Here is an 18208-nt window from a genome sequence, read left to right on the forward strand (position 1 = left end):
TAAAAACAAGCCAACTGCTCGAAGCGCAGGAAAAGCCAATAGGTAAGCAAGTCACGTGGTGATTCCAATTTTGAATCTGATTCGGTTAGAAATCTGAGAATCTTTTTTTTTTGACAAATGCAAAATAAGTTCATTCCTAGGCCCTTGTTGTTGGAGGAGTGGATAACGCTATCAACTGGATAAATCACTTAACAGTGAATAACGCAGTATATTTGGTTTATCCTTATCCGCTGTACAGCGATTTATTCGCTGGATGGCTATATCTGCTCTTTTGAACGACTGGGCCTAGATAATTTTTAAGAGCAAAATGAAAATTAACCAGTAGCTTTCGGTTTGCTGTCATTGTGGCAGACTTGTTGTGGATCACATATTGCTAAAAAACGTGTGGTGACAACAAGAAAAAGTGATGCATCGACTTCGAGCAGGTGAGTCTCTCTTATTCTCACCACATTTTGACGTCATCTAAACTCTATAGGTAAACAGAAGGAAAAAATGGATTCTGTCTGTTTCATAAAGCGCGTCTGTGTCATGAAAGCTTATATAGGGCACGAATCAGCAGACGTGAATAAATCAATTCACTGTAGAACGTTTAATGGCATTCTACTTACCAGCGATCTCAAGTAGTGCTGCAATCTGTCCCCAACCACGCCGGAAAAGTCTTTTGGGTGTTCTTGAAGATCTTTAGATCAAGTGCAAACACGGCAAGCACGATTTGCGAAACTCTTAATGACACCATTTCAGTTCAACACCAAATTTAAATTGCAAAAATGAAGAGATTATCTCCTTCCACTAAGCGGAAGTTCTCTAAAAGACTTAGGCCTTTATCAAAACCAAATCAGCTGAAACTTGAACTGCGAGTGATAAGCTTTAAAAAAAAGGAGGCATACTTAGCGCACACTCGCAAACCTGAAAAGGAAGTACCGGTAAGTAAGAAAGGTGATAGCTTCAACTTTCATTCGCTATCATTGACTATATCATATTTGCGATCAAACGGTTCATGATAATTGATAATAGTTGACAAAATCAGGTAATGAGATCGCGTAATTTCGGTTTGAGCCCGTTTATGGCAAAGCTGGTGACCGAAAAACTATCATATGCTCATTCAAACGGCAAAAACCATCGTCAACTATCATGTCGAATTTGAGCATGTCCAAACTACATGATAGCTAATGATAAACGATGATAGTCCATGATAGTCCTTAATAGTTTGTGTTCAAAGGCGTGTGATAGTTGAAACTATCATCAGCCGTCACGATCGTTTGAACGGGGCTTTAACGTTAAAAGGTTTTTTCGTTTTTGACTACACATGGACCACGACCGGGGAGAGCTGCAAAGAGCGACACACTGAATAAATAAATCCAACTATAGGAGAACTGCACCGTATCATTAATAATTTGAACCGACTCTTTAAATGGACGCGTCATAATGGGTTTTGTGCGCGAGACAAAGCGAAATGCGCGCGCCCGATGTATCGACAGTGCGCATCACTTTGTTTTCACTCCCACACGATTATAGCAGGGGCACTTAATTTGAAAATGGCTGTCCCGCGTTTTGTTAATCTTTCCGAGGAAGTGGTGAACGCGACAGAAGAAAAGTCAATTGCGAAGAGAACAAAAGATGCTACTGAGGTTAGTAGAACACTTTTTAAAAGTAAGATGTGAAAATTTTCGCTAATCGAGTTAAATAAACTTGTAAAAACTGCCTGTTTATCTTGATATGAGTACTCAACACAGTTGGAACAAAATATGAACAAGGCTTTCTCCATTACAGAATTTCGAAAGCACCTTGCCATTTAAACGAAAAAAAAGACTGATGGATTATAAATAACCTTAAAAATTTCAGCCCTCTCCACCCACCTACCCCCTCCCATGACAATGGGTTTGTATTTCAAATGGTAAGAGCTCTTCAGTAAAGTCTTAGTTCACTCGTTGAATTCCCCTTCCTTCCCCCCCCCCCCGAAATTGCTGAATTTAGGGCTTCCTTTCCGCAAGACAACAACAAGTCTCGATGTTTTTAGCAGTTCTTTATTTTATTAAGTTACCTTTTCATGGTTTAATTTTTTATCAGTCCAATGATATTAAGTTCCACACAGTCAAGTTGTCAACATATGTTGACATTGGCCGTTCAAATAACAGAGAAAAGCAATAACCGCATAACTGATTCTAGAAGTTTGCTTAACCCTTTTACTCCCAAGATCTCATTGGCAATTCTCCTTACTATCTGCGATACAGTTCTCATATTGTTAGAATGGAGAATTCGGTATTGGATCAGCTATCCCTTGATTGATATTTTTCTTTATTCTCATCTGCTTGACATTTCATTGATATTGTGAGGAGAAATTTTGTCATGGTCGTAAAACTGATTGTCACCTCAGACGTTCCTAACAACGCACTTCTCACAGTTCGTAATGTATACGAAAAACTGAAGAACATCCTATCAAGTGATTAACCCCCCAGGTGCATGAGATAGATAAAGCACTTCACATAACTGATTGTTTCGCCGACTGTGGTCAGTTACAACTCCCATCTACTTAATTTTGCTTTAACCATATGGAATGATAAAATAGATTCTTCACAAAGGATGGAGTGGTAAATACAATCACCTTCTAAGCTACACCTTGGTATTAATTGCTCTTTTAAGCTCACTGCAAATTTTTTTTTCTTTTACGTCAGTTGAATGAAACGGCAATTAGAAAGGATTATTGCACCCTTTTTTCCTCGATCACAGATGGCACACCAGTATCTCAACGAGAACTTGGAACCATTTTGTTGAAGAGTCGATTCCAAAATATCTTCTTGTTTCCATCTTACGCTCTTGTTGCAAATCTCTGTCATTATTACTGACCGTTAAGCATTTTCGCTCACAGCTTTGACAGTTGGGGCAATGTCAAAGTCGAAGCAGAACATGGTAGGTCGAGATATTCACCTACAAGAAAAATAGGAAAAAGATCCTAGCGTTCAATTCTTATGTCATATTCACCATGCGAGCCACAAAGAAAGGCGTGCATCTTGCCACTTCTGTAACAAACACTCAGCAGCGAGGCCTTGGCGCAAAAAAGAAAAATCCGGAAGTAATTGCTTGGGGAAAAAAATATATCGAGGATTCTCCAAGACTGTCCCCTATAACTATGTAACGGAATTTCCCCATAACATTAGCATAATAAAAGCGAGTTTCATGCTACGTCCTTTATTTAAAAATTCGATCCCTTGGTCTAACAATGTGTGAAATTGGTTCAATTCCGAAGAGGGAAAGTTGGTTTTTGAGCGCTTTGGATATAATCGGTGTGTCTCGGAAAACCGTTTCCAGCCGCCTTAAATGACTTTGTAAACACGTGATTCCTCTTAAATTTTTGTCGTTTTTATTTTTTTCTCTTCCGTGTCCGAGTTTTTCTGTTCAAACGGAAAGAAACCCGATTGGTTGTTGTTCTCGGAGATAGCAGTTGTCAGTTTTGAAATAAATTTTCAGTTTCAAAAGTATAAATGTGGGCCAAAAAAAAAAATAGAAATCTCGAACAATGTTTAACGTAACGAACGCGTCGTGAGGAAAACTTCATCCTCCACTTACCTATTTTGTGCAAGGTTTCCGTGACCTTTGAACTGCTAGGAACTGAGATAACTACAGCACCATCAACACTACAAGAAAAAAAATTACAATTCAAATCAATTTTGATCAAAGTAATACCGTGTAATAAGAAAATTTTCCGGAGTTCGTAGACAGTCCTCAATCCGCAATAACGAGTTTCGAACGAGAAAAAAAATCCGTAAAGCAGACGCAGCAAAAATTTACTATCCTCGGTCAAAGACGAAAAGGTAATCCGCAAACAAATTAAGTGTTAATTAGTATTTTTTGTAATCCGACTTCCGTCGAAACATTGTAGTAACGAACCTACCACCTAAATATGACTAGAAAAGGACGCTTAGCGATTTGAAATTATTACGCTTCTTTCTTGGTAATGTTTTGCTGCTTGAACCACAAATGGCAAAAAAAGTTTCCCAGCCGAAACTTCAGTCATCTCGAGCAACAAATCTTTGTTCCTGCGAAATAAAAATCGGCAAACTACAAATTTATTACACTACACGGTATTAACGATATGCTTCAGTTTCGTCAGCACCAACAGGTTAGCTCATGGATGCACCCAAGGGACATTTGACAGGGAATTTGAAGTAATAACTGTACCTTTTAGATGAATTCAAGACCTGCAAATCGGCCAGCGCCATAACAGAATTCCTTAACAAGTCAAGCGAGAGGACCTCGTAGAACTTCACATCACCTAGAGAGTGAAGAAATGATAGTTCAGACCACGAGGCCACGACCTCCCCCCCACCACCCTAGTAAATATTTCCAGCAGTAATGGTTGACGGAACACCAGAGTTACACATATCATTTTTCAAGTAAAACATGACCATCCCGAGGGTTGTGTCGAGGGTTATCACGAAGGTTTATCCGTGGGCTGTCCCTAAAGGTAAATAAATAAAAGGGGTAAGTTTCTAAAGAAACTGTGGTGCTGCGTCGGTGGGAGAGTATAGCAAGTAATTCAGTGTTAACAACTGAGTTGAAAACGTAAGTTGGCCACCGTAAAGAGTTTAAAGGCTTAGGTTTCGAGCGCTAGCCCTTCGTCAAAGCGATTGCATAAAGCTGTTCCGTAGGTCGCCCAAGGTTTTTCCATTTGTGTTAAGCATGTACCAACTTACCAGTGAGTACAAGCTCAGCTGCCTTGTCCTGAATTTGTTTTACAATCTCTGACAGTGGTTGTTCGTGAATACCATCAGGGAAGTTGGCAAAAAACTGACATGTAATCTGAAAATGGTAACAACATACTTCCAAATTACCTTAGCTATTACGCATGGGATCAAGAGATATTTGCGTGGGTCATTTTTGTCACCCTGTTCTATGTGTGACAGTTGGTGTTTGACTCACCCCGTATGCTGTCAAAATAGGTCTCCATATGTCCGCACTGAAATTGATGTCCTTCTCCTGAAGAATCTTTACTTTCCCATTTCGAATATTTATCGAGCCATGGTGCTCTAATAACTGAACAGTCTCCCGAAAGTACTCAAAGTTCTGGAGAAGGAGTAAAATGAAACACTTAATTAAAATACAATTTATTTTACTCCAATCAAACACCAGAAAAATTATCAGAAGACATCGGTCGTTACCTCATTGACTTGTTCAGTAACTGGAGGAACTTCTTGCACCAAAAGTTTCATCAAAAATTCAAAATCAGCAAACAGTTGAACTGAGGAAAACAGGAAAAAGTTTGGAACAAAATCAGACATCACCTCGATAGCACCTCGTGGAAAAGGGGAAACCATGACCAATAGTCAAACTCGCAAATGCTTTCACAAAGCAAGGAGTCAGACAACTCGAACAGCAATGCAATCAGACAGCATTTAACACTCCAATCATGGATGAAGAAATATCCGAAGTGCTCGGTCGAATACTATGCACTCACTGACGGGAGGGCTGGACGGGAAAATATCTGGTTCAAGGTCGCAAAGTACCTGGCCCTGCTCAGGCCATCTAGTCCGTTCACAGGCTCTTCAGTAGAGAATAAAGTTTAAAGAAAAGGAGGAAGAAGAGGAGGACCACCCCACCCCACCCCTCACCAGCCATCTCACTTAAAGCCAGTTTCTTCAAGGCTCTTGCAACCGGAAACTATTTGCAGACTATGGCTATCGTGTGCTATCGCGTGCAGTATGATAATCCTGCACTGATTGCGTCACAAAACAGAGATCAGTGAGCTTTCGCTGATTGGTTGTTTCATCTGAGCACAATAACCAATCAGGTTTCTTTATTGATCGAAAAAATACTTGGAAACAAGAAGGGTAAAACAACTTTTTTACACGGTGAAAAAAAAATAAAAGCGAAATCGAAAAAATATGGGAAAAAACGAATTCACAGCTTCATTTGACTTACCTAACTGCTTTTCTGAAGAAGGCTGTTTATGCGCAGATAGGGAAAACATGCCAGTTCTAAAGAAATCGCACAAAATAACATTTCTTTTACATGCCAGCAGCATGTGTATGGCTGCCTCATCTTTGACGTTTCGTACGGAATTTGCGAGATGTTCACCCTTCTTTGCCGCTTGCCCTGAAGAACTTGGCCCATCAATTGCATTTGCGGTAATGTCTCTGATTCTCACAAATCCATCCTTGGTTTTCTCCAAAGACGATTTTAATAAATCGATACTCTCGTTTACCAAAGCTACACTGTCCGTGTTACCTAGATCAACAAACCAAAGGAAAATTAGTTTCAAGTCAGTACACTTGAACAAATGATTCAACCAGCTAATCATACAAAAGTACGTTTTGCAACTCAGAATTCCACATCACAATTAACAAAATGCGTTTGGAGAATTTGAAATTGAATCAACCGATAATCCCCTAATTTATATATATTTTTCTCATTTCTTGTCTGCTTGATATCATACTGATAGTGTAAGGAGAAATTCTGTCTAGATCACTGGTGGGACTTAAAGGGCTAACAGGCCCACTGCACAAACAAAAACAGTAAAACCTATTGGCAATGCTGTTTAAGGTTTAGCATCATTTAAAACTTCTTTTTAGGTTGAAATTCTTTATCAATTTTGAGGAATTCATATTCAGTTAGGAAAGACTAATATTTTCATTTCATGGCATTCTTGTACAAAATTCCAAAAATGCATTTCAATCCATTTATTATTATCACAATTATTGTTATTATTATTATTATTATTATTATTATTATTATTATTATTATTCAAACAAACCTGCAGACTTTATAGGAATATGCCACAAGAGACACAACTCTTTCAGCCAGGTAAATTTTTCTAACAGCTCATCTGCAATGTAACATAACACAAAAATACAATTAAAACTAGGGGCTATATGTATACAGACAAGAGAAAAACAACAAAATAAATCAAATGAACAAACAAACACATAAACAAACCAACAACAAAACAAAAACAAAAAATCAAGAAAAATAACAAACAAACCAAAAAACAAACAAGAAAAACCCAAGGAAAATGACAAACAAAACAAAACCAAAACCAAACAAAATAATTGACTCCATCTACATGCAAGGCTAGTTCTCAGTCTCAGTGATTAACTTGAGCAAAACAAGATTTTTGCCATGTCAGTATCCTACATCAATGAACAACATTTGAATGGTTGATCATGATTTCCAATTCTAAATGATGTGTTTGGGTTTAAAAGTTTGTGATAAACTTTGAGCTATCACAGGGGTCCATTAAAACATACACCAACTAACACCTCTCTCACACCAAACTTACCAAAATGGAGTCCTTGTAAATTTTGCAGCATGATTGAAGCCACAAGAACACTAGGGGAATGAATCATTCCTTTTTGTAGATCATGCAAGACTTTGTATCCCAGTGACTTCACGGTTTTCTTCTCATCATTGGACAAATAATGAAACAAATGTCTGAAAAGGAAAACATGTTCAATTGACAGTTTTTTAGAGCCATATTGTTAAGCTGGTTCTGCGTATTTCAGTGATAAATGCAGAGATATCCATGACTCCATAAGGTAAAAATCATGACTCTTCACAGAGTTGACTTTATGGGTACAGCAAGATTTCTACACAGACATGCATCCAAGTTTATTGGCCTTACCTAAATTGCTGAAATTCAACTGCATTGGATACTCAAATGCTCAAATGTAAAGATCAAGTGCAACTAGGAGGGGTGATTCCTATGGAACTCCCTTTGTGTTACCTAAAGCTTTCTCTCTAGCAAGGCAGAAATGTTCCATGAGACCCACTCCATGTAGTGGGGTCACTTGTGTGTGTTTTTGGTGCCTTAAAACCAGTTGGAACCAACAGGAGTTTGAACCTCCTCATGCTGTATACTTTGGCATGTTAGCAAGACAATGAGTGATTCCTTGGTCCCTCAGCTTGGGCTTGAATCACATGTGCTGTGGTGACTAATAAATGCCCTTAGCTAAGCTCCCCTTAGCAGAATATGGCGCATTGAAAATTATGGTAACAATGAAGTCACAACAGAATTAACATTCCTTCTAAAAATTTCATAGCAGTTGCCTTATATTCACCTTGGTATAGCTGCATTATCCACCCTGTTAAGCTTTCCGTCTGTGAATCTACTCAGAGGTATAAGCTCTCCAATGTGAATATGTATACTTCCATAGTCCTCTGTCAGGACAGATCTGCTTCTGATCAACCCCTATATTAGAAATTTTGGAAAAAGCATTAACTAAACATTAAGCTAGCAAGTTCATCTGTAAGCCTGAAGGTATGCAGAAACATACTTGACTGGCTATGATTAAGATTTTCTGGAAAGATATTTAAGATCCTGAAAACATTGTCTCACTCAAAGTGCAAAATTAAATTATTCCAAGTACAAGACTTTTGCAAAATTCTAGAGTAAAGGTGTTGCAAAATATATGCAACCAAGAATTACCATATCTGCATGTTCTATGATGTTTCTTCTGGTAGACTCTTTAGGTACAGTTTTCATGTATCTACAAACTTATTTCAAACAAAAATTTCACATGCATGTAAAAGGCCCCTGAAAAGCACCTCAAAGAGCACGTGAAAATTGTTTCCCTTTCACGGTGTTTCTACATTATTTTCAACCAGTTCTTGAAGCCTAAGAGTTGTGCTTAGGTATGTGCTTTACACCTTTGGCTATGATTTTTAATGGAACCTGAACAAATCTGAATTGAAAAACTTGTGAAAAACAGTACCTGTGAAAGAGTACTTCATGCAAGTTCATGCATGCAAGATATTAAGGGAGTCAGAGATGCATGCTGTTGTCACCTTTATTGAGATCTTTAGATATTATTATTCTGAGTCAAACTGATTCTGCAAGGCCCCATCTAGGGACTGGCATGAGTTCATTTTGACTGTATTTGTACCAATTATAAGCAATACTCACTCTAAGAGATTCCTTAGGTTTTGGTATTCCCAGCAGCTCATATGCATAAAGTGATTCTTCCAGAATTCTGTCATAACTTATGCTGATTGGACAAATGATAACATCTGGCACACGAGCATTTGTGTATGCATCCACAACCATGGAAAGGACACCTGGTAAATGATTTGTTTTTACCTTTGTCACCTGGTTTCTGATAATGATTTTACAAATGTCACCCTAGTGTTATATTGACTATTAATTCAGTGGTAGGCTTTTGAAATTTTGCATGGGATTAATAGAACAGTCATAAGAATTGTCCAAATGAATGGTTTGTCAGGGGAAACTTTAGCCTCTCCTTTTGGTAAGAAATTATCTGCCATACTAGGTGACCTATAGTTTTCCCAGAGACAATTGTGCAACTAAGAGAAAATTCAATGAAGTTGAGTCATGTTTGGTTAATTTGGTCAGATGTGAGCAAACCAGGCTTTGATCTTTCATTTTATTTTAATTTAACCCTTTAACTCTCAGAGTGACCAAGACAGAATTTCTCCTTACAATATACAATTTCAATCAGACAGGTGATAAGAATAAAGAAAAATATCAGTTTAAGGATTTTCTAGTTGATCCCATACCAAATTCTCAGAACTAGCATCATAAGAATTGTGCGGCAGACAGTAAGGAGAATTACTAATAAGATCTTGGGCATTAAAGAGTTAATACAAAATGGTCTTATCCAAAAATTTCCAGCTTTACACAGGATATTTTAAAAGAACACTTACCAAGTCTAGGTTGCAGAAATTTTCCTGTTCTACTTCTTGTTCCTTCTAAAAAGAACTCCAGTGGTTGATCACCAATCTGAAGTTGATTCTGTATGTACTCTGTGAACACGACCCAGTACAGTGGGTCAGACATAAAAGAACGACGCATGTAGAATGCTCCACTGTTTCTGAACAATGTACGGACTACCCGCATGTTCATGAAATCTGCAGCAGCTGCAATAAATGGCAGTGGAATGTCCATTGTAAAACAGATGAATGACACAAGAAGAAAGTCCATATAGCTGCGATGTGATGGGACAAATACAACTGGGTTGTTCTTCGCAGCATCTCTAAGCTAAATAAAATAAATTATGACAATTAATGAATAATATTTGGAAACTATATGTATTAGTAAAGATCCAAAGAAGTGGTCTGAAAAAATACCATGTATTATTACCACAGAACTATAGATTAAAACACTTTTTTAGTTTCCCTTGTAGGAAATATGAAACAGCTAGTTTTATAACATAGCTAGTAAATTTGTCTAATCAAATTCAATTGCACAAGCATGCTTCATATTCCTATTGTGCACTCTCATGACATCAGCAAACAAATCCCTCAAGAAAAAAAATTTTCTTTGGGTTGAAAATGTTATAATACAATTGGTTCATACGTCAGCTGTGTGTTCATCGAGATATGAAGCACTTGGGAAGTTTGGAGAGCACTCAAGAAGCTAGAGTTGCTCTCGGCTACACCTTGAGCAACTCTTATGCGTCTTTCGTGCTCTCCAAACTTCCCACGTGCTTCATATCTTGATGAACGCACGCTGACATATGAACCAATTGTTAAAGAAAACAAGGACTCTAATAATGGGATAGTATGGCTTTGGGAGGTTGGCAAAGGAGAGAAAGAAACTCAGAGTTACAACAGGATCATAGAGTCATATTTAAATTCAGCACAATTCAAAGATCATCAGCACTACCTGAGACATTCTGTTATGGCACTTAACAAGAAGGGAGAAAGAGGCAGGGAGAAAATTTAGTGGAACAGGAAACAGGTTATTCAATGAATTGAAACAGAGCTAAAAACTGTGACTGTCAGAGATAATAGTTAAGCTTTGGGTGAATTTACTGTTCCTGTATGCCTATGACCAGGTAGACAATGAGGCAAAAAAACTACAGTGAAGAAAAATTTCCTCTGAAATTAAGAGAAGTAAAGACAACTCTAAATTTCAATCTAATTCAAGCAAACCCGAGAAGCTAAACCTACAAGAAAGGAAAAACAGGTCAAAAATAATATATTTGTCCAGCACTATCTCTCTATTCCTTGCAGGGCTGAAACAAGCAATATGAATAAAGCATGGATTAGTTTGTGGAAAAATCTACATAATAAGTTACTCACCCTCTCTAGGCCTTCCCGATTGATCAGAACTCGGCGGAATAGTGTGCAAAGTATTTTGCGCAGCATTACAGCCATTAATCTGATGCTACTAAGATTAAAATTATGTCCCATCTCTTCTAAAATTGCTTTTACTTCATCAGTGACATTCTCAACCGATGTATTTCTTTCCTCAGCAGTCTGCAAATATAATTGAAAATGGTGAACCATTTCAGTTGCACAGTTTAAGTAATTGTTCTCCTTACTGTGTACCAAAAAATGTTGAACTCTGAGAATCTGGTACTAAATCAAACCAAACTTTTTAGTAACTATTTTATTTAATCTAAAAATTACCTTTCTTCCTGACAATGTAATGATATTGTCGGAAGAAATTTAATCCATTGCTCATTGCTAGCATGTGAAAATGAGTAAATTACCTTTCTATCAAATTCTTAATAACTGCAATGGAACTGAAAATAAAAACTCAAGATTTTTTGTGGAATAATTTGGATATCGTGATCTATTAATCATTCAGGGCATCTAGTTGACAACATGAAAGCTACCCTAACAAAGGGCTAACGCTCAAAAAGCCATCGCCAGAAACTCTCTTCTGTGGCCGATTTACTCAATCAACTCAGTTGAAAAAAAACAATTATCTTAACAGCTGCATCACATTGGGGACACGGTGGGTTTCTTAAGACACACATATTCACATATTAATTATTTGTTTTATATATTAACAAGTGGTGCAGTCTGATTTTCACTTCTAATCAAGGAATGGAATAACTAAAAGAAAGCTATATATTCTAACCCTATGGTTTATGGCATCAAAGTGACGATGTTGATCTCCATTCATTTTATGATTGAAAAAACTAAGCCGGAGTTAAATTCAGCGAGGATTGATGTGCAATCAATCAGTATTCATAATAGGACCTAACAGTTTGTCAAATAGCTTCGAAACTGCTGTTTGGTATAAGCACGTGGCAATATGGCGTAGCCAAGTTGATTCCTCCTACGCTTGGCATGAATAAAACCAACTTCTGTTTTATTTTATGATCGAAGAGCCCTGCCAGATTGCCAACGAGGTTGCATGTTAACTCAGTTGAAGCTCATAAGAGGGCACATCGAGTTGTTTGTCAAACAGCTTCAAGATAGCTGAATGTTTCGTGTCAATACACAGTAATAAATTATGGTATCGCTGTATAAATTTCTCCTACGTCCATTTCACCGATAAAATTAAAATACTTGGTCGAAGTTTGCTCTACGTTTGTGGTTAGGAGTTTCATAGCTAATAAGTCCATCGGGCCGTTTGGACACAGCTGTTTAGTGGTAATTTGCGATAGTAGGCGAAAATACGCCTCTCCTGCGTAAATGAATAACAAAATCCAAGAAATCCATACCTTTTCGATAACATGTTTAACTCGCCTGGAGCTCAGAACATCTGATTTAATCTCCTGAGGAGTTCGCGTTCGGGCGAATTTGTATCCTTCAGCTGAGTAACGCCTCAAACTGAACAAAACATTGCTCCAGCTTCCTTCCTTTAGCAAATCCAGGTCAAACGGTTCCATACTTTGAGCTGTCGTCAACGAACAAACTGCATTTCTTTTTTTCAAAAACAAATCCTCAACCACAAGAACGTCATAAGAAAAAGATCACAGAGAAGCGAATGCTCACGTTGAACGCGTACTTGTTCATGTGGTGTGACCATTGTTTTCTCGAAGATCAGATGATCACGATGATATCCCGGAAAACTATACTGTGGACTTGGGAAAGAGGACTGTGGACTTAAGTGAGAAGTGGTCAATGGAATTCTTTAGTTCATTTAGTGAAATGAAATGATAGCGAAAAGGAGCATAGATTTAAAATCAATGCTAAATTAAGCTTGCGTGTTTTTTTCTCCCTCTCGCTGACTAAAACATTACCCAATTACCTTTCCAAAAATGAAGACTACAGGCAAGTGTTTGGTTTGAAAATGAAGCGTAATTCCCATTCAAATAAAATTTATTTTCACAAGACAGGTATTCATGTAGGGCCTTTTTCGAAAATTAGGGTTAGTGCCTCATCCCTGACCTCTCCTTAGCCCCTCCTTCCTTGTCAATTATTGATAAGGCCAGCGTTCAAAGACGGTCAGCAGTAACCCGTTGATATAAACATGGCGGATGTAATGGATCATTTTGGTCCGTTTGTTAGTTTCAACACGATTACTCGTTTTAGAGGCATTATTGCTTGTTTGGTCCTCTCAGTGGCCTATGTTGCAAGCCTGTATGTTTTAAAATCGCCTTATCCCAGGTGAGTTGAATTAATAATAGACCGAAATAGCTTATTAGAACAGTTAATGGTGAAAACGAAATTTTGACTTTATCATCACCTGTCTACGACTTGGAATGCACAGATAAGATTGTACTGTCATTTTTCTTTTTGTTGATCCCGTGATGATAACCGATCCTTATAATTGTTATACAATAGTGGGTAATGTGGGATTGGTGGTTTTCACTTTTTAGACTTAAAATCCGTAACTGATTAAAATTAATGTTTCAGTGTGAAATTTTACCCTTATATTTTATTACCCATTTTTTATTTATTTTTTATTTTTTACAATTTCTATGAAGTTTTAGTGGTTCGCCTTGATGGTAATTAAACAAAAACAACAGACAAAATAAAAAAGCCGGTGGGATAATCTGTATGAGAAAGTCCTCAACACAAAATAAGAACAGATCATTATACATTATAACACAGGATAAAAGTGTGCATGTCTTATGACTTGATATCTTGTTGATTCTACCTCTCAACTCAAGCCTTTTCCAAGAATTTCTTACGATTAACATCTCACTTGAATTTCTCCTCATTAATGGCAAGAGAAAATTTACAATTTAAATACAACTTATTCAGTATTTAATTCCAATTTGTTGTTCTCCACACCCCCACAGTGAGGAGACTTACCTTGGGCAACTGTAGACCAGGAGTGAAATGAAAACTCAGGGGGAGGGGGGAAGAGGGGTCTCTGCAGAAAAGCAACAGTTGAAAAGAGAGAAAGATTGCATGCAAAAAATTAAAAATCAGCTGATTGTAGTGATATATTGTTAACACAAAATTTTGATTAAATCATTCAATGCTAGCTGTTTATGAATATTTTTCACACTGTAGGAAATCTCTCAGGCAGTCAGTTAGTTTGATAATTCTTTAATGATTGTTTTGTAATTATGAGCTTTGTTTTATTACTGACATGTGACAGTGATTTTTCTGCAGAGATCATCCTAAAACTATCAAGCAGAGATTCAGAAGTGTCTTTGTCATATCTCTGTTGGCTCCGTTATATGTTTGGCTTTGGGCCGACAGATCTCTAGATTATAATGTAAGTCTAGCTTTATTACCCAAGCACTCTGTAGGAGGCTTGAGTTTGAAATTCAGGTCTATTTAGTTGCAAATTGCCTTCAAGACAAGGGTACGTGTGAGTGCAACTTCTTTCACATGTAAAATAGGTATGTACATGGTAAAAGCTATGTGTCGAAAGGATTGACATATTGCTTATTCTTTTCATATGCCTTTCACATGGATTTGAAACTGACTTGTGAAATAAGTGTGAATGTGTTATGATGACTGTGGAGGGATTTTACCATCATGAGCACCTGAGTATTCACAGATATGCATCAATTTTTAGAGGTTCTGCAGTGATATTACAGTCTGTAGCAGAATCTAACTTAATTCAAGAAGTCTCTAGTACTGGGAGAGGTGTCAGATAAATGGAGTCGAGTCTGGATATTTCATATGTAGTTGTACCTGTATAAGGAAGTGAATCTGCCAATTTGAGGCGTTTGTCTTTGTATCTGTCAAAATTCTTTTTCTTTTTTTGTTTTTAGGTCATTGTAAATTCTCTTTTTTTACATCTGATTAAAATAACATCTCTGTTGTATTGCTTTTTAGGGTATCTCCCTTTGGAAATATATGGGAATCCACTCAGAAAATATCTTTATAGCTACTCTTTTTCCTTTGGTTTTAACATTGGTAAGATGTAATGATATTTGTTATTCCATCAAGTATCTTCCTAACAGTAGCATTTTTCTTTTTAAAAAAAGGATAAGATGTATTTCAAAATATTTACATATCTGCTTTTATTTCTCTGTGGTAGATTTTATTTCTAGGACCCATCATATTGCTGTATTTCAGTGGTGACCCTGGGAATGTGAAAGGTAAATTTCTGTGCAATATATTCAATAATTCATGTTGATGAGTATGGTTTTTATATATGTTACCTCAGTCACAGGAATGAGTTGGAGTGTTTTTATTTTTCCTTTTGCCAGGCTTTCTTGAATATCCATCTAGTTGGGTTAATGCCATTAACTTGAGGAACTACCTTGTGGTAAGTTTTCAATTAAGTTCTACATATTCAATTATTTTTTTCTAAATGGGTTGTGCTTTTGGAGAGATTTCATTATAATAACTTCTTTTTGTTGTTAAAAGTTTGAAGTTCTCTTAGAAAAAACCAGTACCTCAATATTTAATACATTAGGTAGATTAGATCAACTTTGAACAATAGCAAACTGATGGCAACAGAACCACATATTGGCTGCTTCCCTTGCATTGTTTAGCAATGGTTCTGTTTGTATGTGCCAACTTTCTCTGAGCTTAAGACATGAGAATTTTCTCTTGAACAAGACCTGATCATGTCCAAAGATTCCTGAAGACTTTTGAAGATGCACCAGAATTTCTTAACATGCCTGGCCTTTAGCTCACATTGATCCCCCCCTTCCAAAATTCACATAGCCCTGCCATGCAGGGCTATGTGAATTATGGGCAATAGGCTGCATTATAATTATGGGCAAATGCTGCATTATAATTACAGCATTTGGTGACATTTTGAGAAGTTAACTGTGTGCAGATTTCTCAGACTAAATTATCCACAATTTCTCTCAAGTTTTACATTCATTTTTATAGGCTCCCCTCACAGAAGAGCTTGTGTACAGGGCATGTCTTGTTCCTCTGTTAGTTCCAGGGTTTGGAAATGCCATGCCAATTTTTATTTCTCCATTATTCTTTGGAGTAGGTGAGGCTTAATTACAGGCACTGTAAGTTAGTTAAGATTCTCTTGAGATTCACAGTTAAACAGCATTATTTTTCCTTCAAGCATGTTTCTTTCAGAATAATTAATTTCACCCTTAAGCCTGGGTTAAACGAGTTGTGAACTGTTGAAAATTAATGAAAAAGGTGAACTTAAATGAGATGGTACATACAAAACAGAGAGATCAAACAGAAATCTGTGTGAATAACAAATTAGCAGAGATTTGAGGAAAAAGTAGTGCACAAATGGGACTCAAGGGTGAATTTTCAGCCAATGACATTATCAAACATACTAAGGGCTATTTACTTACATTTTTTAACAGTTTTAGTCTGCCTCCCTCTTTGTGTTCAGAAGAGAAGTTGAGAATTGTTTGTTTCAATATGTAACAAAATTTACATAATTCATGTTGTTATTAGCTCATATTCACCATGTCATTGAAAGATTACAACAAGGGGAGAACCCTAAAGATGTATGGTCAACTGCAAGTAAGACATCCATTGTGTAGTTAATTAATAAATTGTTAGTTGTAGAATCAATGTTTTGAAATTGCTGCAAAACAGAGCAGTAAATGAGTTGTTTGGTGATAAATTTTCAAGAGATGTGTTGCAGAAAACTCAACCATGACAGAATAATTACAAGAGTGGTTTCCAGAGGCATAGGGCATCACAAGTATTAATTTTTCGACAGACTGCATTAACAGTGATGTAGACCTTGACTAGAATGTCAGTGCACTCTAACGTACAATAGATTCTGTTCCTTTAGATCCAGTGATTGCCATTAAAAGCTCATTATAAGTTTGTTTTGCTCATGGTTGAAGCTGCTCTTTTGCATTCAGTTTTTCAGTTTGGTTATACAACAGTGTTTGGAGGCTATACGGCTTTCTTGTTTTTAAGAACTGGTGAGTTTATAGTCAGTAGTACATTAAGTCAGCCATTCAAATATTCACTTAATAAATAATTAAGATGGGTCAGCAAAGCTGTCACTCAATCCTTCACCTAGTCAGTTAGTGGGTAGGATGGTCCGCCAGTCATTCACTAGGCCAGTCCAATCAATCTGTGTGTCAGATAGTCAGGGGTCAGTCAGCTAATCTGGAAATCACACAGTTGTTCAGTTGGTCATCTGTTAGAGATATACCAGGTTATCGGTCAGTAAGTAGGTAAGTTGGTCTCTCTGTCAGTCAGTCAGCCCACTGATCTTTTTCCTCATGGCAGTAATCGCATTGAAGTTTGTTTGATGTTCTCACTTCCATGTAGGTCATCTAATTGGTCCAGTTTTGTGCCATAGTTTTTGTAATTTCATGGGATTTCCTCCTCTTGATCAAGTACCAAGCTCCAAGTATCCACGAAGTGAGTCAGTCTTCCGAAAATACAGTGAAGATTAAATATCAAAGAGATCGTCAGAGTACTTTTAAACTGTCATAACTAATCAAGGATTCCTTTGGGTTTGTTTAACTTCACTCTGATTCGTCAAGAAAATTTGTCCTATCCTTTTAGCCAATCGGATGCAAAACTAGAATCAACCACAACTTGGTAACTAGTATTTTCGTGCGCTATAGACACTTGCATTATTTTTTGCTTTGAGTTTTCATAGGCTTCTTATCATGTTTTTCTTTTATTGTGATTGGTGGTGGTGAATAATTTTGACTGGTGTTAGATATGACTCTCGTTCGGAAATTGTACTAATTACAATCCATGATCACTCCGTGGTCGTGACTAAAAAGAAAACACGTCCCGAAACAAGCGTTTACAGCACGTGATTATGAAATAGTTTTTTTTGTTGCCGCTGGTCGCAAACATACTCAGTGGATTTTTGATAAACTAAGGGAGGTGGAGAGTTTTCAAACCCTCTGAAGTTACCATTAGACTGTTATGAAGTAAACATGCCCCTTCCCTTGGAATATGTCATGAAGCTCGGCAGTAAAAGTTTTCCTGATTGATCCTGAGACTTTGTTTTGTCTGTTGCAGTCATAAGCGCTTCATTTGTGGCCGGACTGGTAGTGTTTCTTATCCTGGCTGTACCTCTAACAAACCCAGTTTGGTACAATTCTGTATATTATTCCTTGCAAGCCAATGATGGGGGAGAATGACTTCCTAACAGGTCATTTTTTAACAAAAACATCCCGAAGACGTCTGTACGTGGAAT

The 18208-nt window shown here is 37.2% G+C and overlaps 2 protein-coding genes across 3 annotated transcripts; one reads left to right on the forward strand and one right to left on the reverse strand.

Annotated features, from left to right (window-relative positions):
* Nucleotides 1-2022: 2022 nt before the first annotated feature.
* LOC131780077 (dihydroxyacetone phosphate acyltransferase) lies at nucleotides 2023-12750 on the reverse strand. The gene is made up of 14 exons (XM_059096695.2): nucleotides 12411-12750; nucleotides 11035-11211; nucleotides 9655-9988; nucleotides 8897-9048; nucleotides 8052-8182; nucleotides 7274-7425; nucleotides 6749-6820; nucleotides 5917-6222; nucleotides 5157-5236; nucleotides 4918-5061; nucleotides 4692-4797; nucleotides 4177-4270; nucleotides 3565-3632; nucleotides 2023-2925 (listed from the first exon to the last, which is right to left on the reverse strand). Exons 1-14 carry the CDS (start codon nucleotides 12576-12578, stop codon nucleotides 2861-2863), a joined length of 2049 nt encoding a protein of 682 aa, XP_058952678.2. The 5' UTR covers nucleotides 12579-12750; the 3' UTR covers nucleotides 2023-2860.
* A 411-nt stretch (nucleotides 12751-13161) lies between these two features.
* LOC131780072 (CAAX prenyl protease 2) lies at nucleotides 13162-18174 on the forward strand. Of its 2 annotated transcripts, XM_059096687.2 has the most exons (10): nucleotides 13162-13299; nucleotides 14257-14362; nucleotides 14932-15012; nucleotides 15137-15197; nucleotides 15309-15367; nucleotides 15943-16051; nucleotides 16483-16551; nucleotides 16902-16964; nucleotides 17320-17412; nucleotides 18031-18174. In XM_059096687.2, exons 1-10 carry the CDS (start codon nucleotides 13163-13165, stop codon nucleotides 18150-18152), a joined length of 900 nt encoding a protein of 299 aa, XP_058952670.2. In that variant the 5' UTR covers nucleotide 13162; the 3' UTR covers nucleotides 18153-18174. The 2 variants fall into 2 exon arrangements, with proteins under 2 accessions (XP_058952670.2, XP_058952671.2); XM_059096688.2 differs by lacking the exon at nucleotides 17320-17412 and having other exon boundaries at nucleotides 18031-18161.
* Nucleotides 18175-18208: the final 34 nt, after the last annotated feature.

Source organism: Pocillopora verrucosa, chromosome 7 (assembly GCF_036669915.1).
Source record: "Pocillopora verrucosa isolate sample1 chromosome 7, ASM3666991v2, whole genome shotgun sequence".
NCBI classification, from domain to species: Eukaryota; Metazoa; Cnidaria; class Anthozoa; order Scleractinia; family Pocilloporidae; genus Pocillopora; species Pocillopora verrucosa.